Source organism: Danio aesculapii, chromosome 15, assembly GCF_903798145.1.
Source record: "Danio aesculapii chromosome 15, fDanAes4.1, whole genome shotgun sequence".
Taxonomy (NCBI): Eukaryota; Metazoa; Chordata; class Actinopteri; order Cypriniformes; family Danionidae; genus Danio; species Danio aesculapii.
The window spans coordinates 2,752,686-2,759,574 of NC_079449.1; the positions used below are offsets into that span (position 1 = coordinate 2,752,686).

Sequence of the window (6,889 nt, forward strand, 5' to 3'; positions counted from 1 at the left end):
AATTATTATTGCATTGGTGATCTCCTGTAATAATTATTGCATAGGTGATCTCCTGTAATAATTATTGCATAGGTGATCTCCTGTAATTATTATTGCATTGGTGATCTCCTGTAATTATTATTGCATTGGTGATCTCCTGTAATAATTATTGCATAGGTGATCTCCTGTAATAATTATTGCATAGGTGATCTCCTGTAATTATTATTGCATAGGTGATCTCCTGTAATTATTATTGCATTGGTGATCTCCTGTAATAATTATTGCATAGGTGATCTCCTGTAATTATTATTGCATTGGTGATTTCCTGTAATTATTATTGCATTGGTGATCTCCTGTAATAATTATTGCATAGGTGATCTCCTGTAATTATTATTGCATTGGTGATCTCCTGTAATTATTATTGCATTGGTGATCTCCTGTAATTATTATTGCATTGGTGATCTCCTGTAATAATTATTGCATAGGTGATCTCCTGTAATTATTATTGCATTGGTGATCTCCTGTAATAATTATTGCATAGGTGATCTCCTGTAATTATTATTGCATAGGTGATCTCCTGTAATAATTATTGCATAGGTGATCTCCTGTAATTATTATTGCATAGGTGATCTCCTGTAATAATTATTGCATAGGTGATCTCCTGTAATTATTATTGCATTGGTGATCTCCTGTAATAATTATTGCATTGGTGATCTCCTGTAATAATTATTGCATAGGTGATCTCCTGTAATTATTATTGCATAGGTGATCTCCTGTAATTATTATTGCATAGGTGATCTCCTGTAATAATTATTGCATAGGTGATCTCCTGTAATTATTATTGCATAGGTGATCTCCTGTAATTATTATTGCATTGGTGATCTCCTGTAATTATTATTGCATTGGTGATATCCTGTAATAATTATTGCATAGGTGATCTCCTGTAATTATTATTGCATAGGTGATCTCCTGTAATTATTATTGCATTGGTGATCTCCTGTAATAATTATTGCATAGGTGATCTCCTGTAATAATTTTGCATTGGTGATCTCCTGTAATTATTATTGCATAGGTGATCTCCTGTAATAATTATTGCATAGGTGATCTCCTGTAATAATTATTGCATTGGTGATCTCCTGTAATAATTATTGCATAGGTGATCTCCTGTAATTATTATTGCATTGGTGATCTCCTGTAATAATTATTGCATAGGTGATCTCCTGTAGTTATTCGCATTGGTGATCTCCTGTAATTATTATTGCATAGGTGATCTCCTGTAATGTATTAAATGTTTTTGTGTGTCCGGAGTGGCTCTGGGTCCTCCAGATGGCCTGACCGCCGGTGGTTTCGTGTGTTTTTTGGCACAGATGGACCCCATACATTTTTACAGAGCAACAGTCTCTTCCGGAAGCACAAAACCATTCATATTATTAAGTTTTTAATGGTTCTCATACAGTTGACATCAAAATTTATTCACCCTCCAGTGACTTTTATATACAGTTAAAGTCAGAATTATTAGCCCCCCTTTGTTTGTTTTTTTTGTTTTGTTTTTTTCTTTTTTTAAATATTTCGCAAATGATGTTTAACAGAGCAAGAAAATGTTCACAGTATGTCAGATAATATTTTTATTTTTCTGGAGAAAGTCTTATTTGCTTTATTTCTGCTAGAATAAAAGCAGTTTTTAATTTTTTATAAACCATTTTAAGGTCAAAATTATTAGCCCCCTTAACCTCTTAAGGCCCAAGGTGTTTTTTACATGCATTTTTTAATTTTTTAATTCTTTGCTATTTGGGCTCAATGGAACCTAATTAGAATAAAAATCTAAGTATCATCTTTTGATATGATGTACTTTTAGAGAAAATGATGTCCGTATATGTGGACTCGTGCTCTGAATTTACATTAAACACACTTTTTCCTGAATTTTTTTTAATGCACATTCAACAAAATGTTTGTTTTTTTTGGCTATCAGAGAGTAAAAACTATTGTTTCCCCATTTTGGACAGTTAAAAATAGGGTTTGGGTCGAGACATTTCATATGCTGCAAAAGGATGTATTGCAGCATGACACCGTATGTCTGTAACACAAAATATAAAACATTCAAAGTATTTTAAACATCCACTTACGTGCTAAAATGTGCTGTCCACATATGTGGCCACTAAGCCCTAGGAGGTTAAGCGATATATTTTTCGATAGTCTACAGAACAAACCATCGTTATACAATAACTTGCCTAATTACCCTAACCTGCCTAGTTAACCTAATTAACCTAGTTAAGCCTTTAAATGTCACTTTAAGCTGTATAGAAGTGTCTTGAAGAATATCTAGTCTAATATTATTTACTGTCATCATGACAAAGAGAAAATAAATCAGTTATTAGAGATGAGTTATTAAAACTATTATGATTAGAAATGTGTTGAGAAACTTATGTCCGTTAAACAGAAATTGGGAAGAAAAAAAATAAACAGGGGGGCTAATAATTCTGACAGTATTCATTCTGTTTCCACTGCAGCATGACCACATATTCTATACTGGACATTATTGAAGGTTCAGTGATGAGACTTTAGTCTAAGTAAAGTCAGACCTTACTGTCCTAATGAAATCATTCATAATCAAGACATGATCATATTTTATTGTGGTCAAATAAGCGTCATCTAGAGGCCTTTGCCTTTCATATTAGACACTTCTGATACCAAATGATCAACTAGAAGTCAAGTTATTATTTGATCCTAAAACTTGGATAGACAACAAGACTTTTGTTAGGCAGTGTATAAGGTTGTGGTTAAGGAACATGGGTTACAGCAGGTTTTAAGTTAAGTTGCATGTAAATATGCATAATTCATTATAATTACTACAAAAAGTGCATGGAATAAGTGTAACTACAACACCTTAAATTAAAGTGTTACCTGTTTTCTGTTAATGCATCACATTATACTTTGACATATAGTAAAATGTCCTTCAGGTAGTGTTTTAGACACACTGTTAAAAATATCTCTTAATTTACAGTTTCCATATTTTGTCATTGACAAGTTTTTTTTGCGTTTATTTGTGGTTGTGAATTGCATTATGGGATGTTGATCTCTGTTCTGTCGGTTTAACAAAGTGACTTTCATTGACATTAGGTAGTTTGAAATAACAATGTATAAGAAGTAATATAGAGAGAAATAAGTTTTAATAAGTTTTTCTAGCTTAATATACACTCACCGGCCACTTTATTAGGTACACCTTAAAAGTACCAGGATGGACCCCCCTTTTCCCTTCAGAACTGCTTTAATCCTTCGTGGCATTGATTCAACAAAGTATTGGAAATATTCCTCTGAGATTTTGCTCCATATTGACATGATAGCATCACACAGTTGCTGCAGATTTGTCGGCTGCACATCCATGATGCCAATCTCCCGTTCCACCACATCCCAAAGGTGCTCTATTGGATTGAGTTCTGGTGACTGTGGAGGCCATTTGAGTACAGTGAACTCATTGTCATGTTCAAGAAACCAGTCTGAGATGATTCACGCTTTGACATGGTGTGTTATCCTGCTGGAAGTAGCCATCAGAAGATGGAGACACTGTGGTCATAAAGGGATGGACATGGTCAGCAGCAATACTCAGGTAGGCTGTGGTGTTGACACAATGCTCAATTGGTACTAATGGACCCAAAGTGTGTCAAGAAAATATCCCCCACACCATTACACCACCACCACCAGCCTGAACCGCTGATACAAGGCAGGATGGATCCATGCTTTCATGTTGTTGAGCAAATTCTGAGCCGACCATCTGAATGTGGCAGCAGAAATGGAGACTCATCAGACCAGGCAACGTTTCTCCAATCTTCTATTGTCCAGTTTTGGTGAGCCCGTGTGAATTGTAGCCTCAGTTTCCTGTTCTTAGCTGACAGGAGTGGCACCCGGTGTGGTCTTCTGCTGCTGTAGCCCATCCACCTCAAGGTTGGACGTGTTGTGTGTTCAGAGATGCTCTTCTGCAGACCTCGGTTGTAACGAGTGCTTATTTGAGTTACTGTTGCCTTTCTATCAGCTGGAACCAGTCTGGCCATTCTCCTCTGACCTCTGGCATCAACAAGGCATTTGCGCCCACAGAACTGACGCTCACTGGATATTTCCCCTTTTTTCAGACCAATCTCTGCAGGGCCGTGCACAGGGGTGTGGCCCAATGGCTAGAGCTCTGCCCTCATTGGCTGAAGTGCCCATCTCAGACTGTACCCCCTCCCTCTTCCTCCAACCCATCCGTTCACCGCCCCTCCACTTAGCGTGATTCCCGCGACTGCACCCCCCCCCCCACTTAGTGTGATTTCTGTGCAACTATCACCCCCCCCCCACGTAGCATGAATGAGCACCTGCCCAATTAAGAGTCTGTGCACGGCACTGATTCAGTGTAAACCCTAGAGATGGTTGTGTGTGAAAATCCCAGTAGATCAGCAGTTTCAGAAACACTCAGACCAGCTTGTCTGGCACCAACAACCATGCCACGTTCAAAGTCACTTAAATCCCCTTTCTTCCCCATTCTGATGCTCGGTTTGATCTGCAGCAGATCGTCTTGACCATGTCTACATGCCTAAATGCAGTGAGTTGATTAGATCAGAAATTTGCATTACCGAGCAGTTGGACAGGTGTACCTAATAAAGTGGCCGGTGTGTGTACAACACCAACCCATAGAATATATCACTTTAAACTATTAAAAATGTCACTTTCCTGTTTTAAAAGTTGTTTGGAGAAAGATCTGCCTCTCATAATGCAATTTAAAAGCAGAAATAAACAGGAATCACAAAATCCAGAAATCTGCTGTTTCCGGATGCTTCTGCAGTGTGTGTTCAGTGTATTGTGATGAATATAATGTCGCAGCGGTGGTCCTGTTGTCCTCAGTTGCGGGGGAACGGCACCTCCGTGTGGACTGGAGCCCCAGCAGTTCCCGCTCTGATCTGACCCTGCTGGGCAACACCCACACCAGCCTGACCCACGGCACATTCGGGCCCTCAGAGACGCTCCTGCAGGTGCCGCCATCTCCAGCTCTTCATCTTAGCGATGCTCCAGACACAAGCTGAGAGTTTAGTCTGTACAAATGTGAAAGAAGTGTGTGTGTGTGTGTGTGTGTGTTACCATCTGTGTGCGTACATGTATAGGCGTGTGTGTGTGTATTCATGTTCACATGTGGGTCTGTCTTTCTGAATCTGTGTGTGTGTGTACATTTCCAGTTTTGTGTGTGTGTGTGTGTGTGTGTGTGTGTGTGTGTGTACATTTATGGTCGTGGTTGTCTGTGTGTGTGTGTGTGTGTGTGTGTGTGTGTGTGTGTGTGTTTGTACATTTATGGTTGTGTGTGTGTGTGTGTGTGTGTGTGTGTGTGTGTGTTTGTACATTTATGGTTGTGTGTGTGTGTGTGTCTGTGTGTGCGTTTGTACATTTATGTGTGTGTGTGTGTGTGTGTGTGTGTGTTTGTATACATTTATGGTCGTGATTGTGAGTGTGTGTGTGTGTGTGTTTGTCTGTCAGAATTTGTGTGTGTGTGTGTGTGTGTGTACATTTATGGTTTTGTGTGAGTGTGTGTCTGTGTGTGCGTTTGTACATTTGTGTGTGTGTGTGTGTGTCTGTCTGTCTGTCTGTCTGTCTGTCTGTCTGTCAGAATCTGTGTGTAAGTGGGTGTGTGTGTGTTCATTTATGGTTTGTGTGTGTGCACGTGCGTGTGTTTATCTGTCTTTTAGAGTGTGTGTCTGCCTGCTGTGCATATACATATATGTGGTTGTGCGTGCGTTTGTGTTTGTCTGTCTATCAGAATCTGTGTGTGTGTGTGTGTGTGTACATTTATGGTCGTGTGTGTGTGTGTGTGTGTGTGTACATTTATGGTCGTGTGTGTGTGTGTGTGTGTGTGTGTGTGTGTGTCTGTGTGTGCGTTTGTACATTTATGGTTGTGTGTGTGCGTTTGCACATTTATGGTTGTGTGTGTGTGTCTGTGTTTGTACATTTATGGTTGTGTGTGTGTGTGTGTGTGTGTGTGTGTGTTTGTGTGTGTTTGTATACATTTATGGTCGTGAGTGTGAGTGTGTGTGTGTCTGTCAGAATTTTTGTGTGTGTGTGTGTGTGTGTGTGTGTGTGTGTGTAGTGTGTATACATTTATAGTTTTGTGTGTTTGTCTGTCAAAACCTGTGTGTGTGTGTGTGTGTGTGTACATTTATGGTCGTGTGTGTGTGTGTGTGTGTGTGTGTGTGTGTGTGTGTGTGTGTGTGTGAGTGCGTGTCTGTGTACATACATTTATGGTTGTTGGTGTGGGCGTGTCTGCACGTGTGTATGTGCTGTGTACAGTATGTAGGCTGTTGACCGATAAACACATGATGAAGACAGGAATAGCTGCTGAATGGAGATCTGTGGTCCACTTTCCACTCTCAAACTGCAGACGTTTGAAGGATCAGTTCACCTCCAGAATGAACATGTCCTCATAATTCCAACATGGTCTTTTCATTTCTGTGCGACATGATCAGTATTTCTAGCAGGTGAAGACAGTGCAGGGTTTTACATGAGTTCAGTCAATTCTCTTAGGTCAGTGGGTGATTGTAGAATTGCAGGAACATCATGTTGTGTCACCAAGATAAACCTCATAATAATCTCTAAGGATAATGTTTGTGTGTGTATTTAGGCACATCGTGTCTTGAAAATATTCACTTAACGACTCCCACCAGGGCCAGGATAAACAATATTATATTGAATTGTTAAAATTTATGATAACAATAAGCTCTGGATTTTTAGACTCCATGTTGATCTAAGAGCCAATCACACAGCAGAAATGTACAGCAATGGGAATCTTGAAAGTGTGTTGGTGTCAGAGATGCAGCGAATTTTTGGCCGCCAAAAATGGGTTATGCTGTTTAATGGACCCTCTCATTTTTGTGGCATCAGTCATTGTTGGGATACT

At 39.4% G+C, this 6,889-nt stretch overlaps 1 protein-coding gene across 1 annotated transcript in view; it reads left to right on the top strand.

Moving 5' to 3' along the window:
- Nucleotides 1–5,030, top strand: part of wu:fb16f03 (eukaryotic translation initiation factor 4 gamma 1) — a 114,105-nt gene extending 109,075 nt beyond the window's left edge. The window contains exon 31 of the mRNA XM_056474039.1: nucleotides 4,852–5,030. Coding sequence (XP_056330014.1) covers nucleotides 4,852–5,030 — 179 coding nt within the window. The remainder of the gene's footprint in view (nucleotides 1–4,851) is intronic.
- Nucleotides 5,031–6,889: the final 1,859 nt, after the last annotated feature.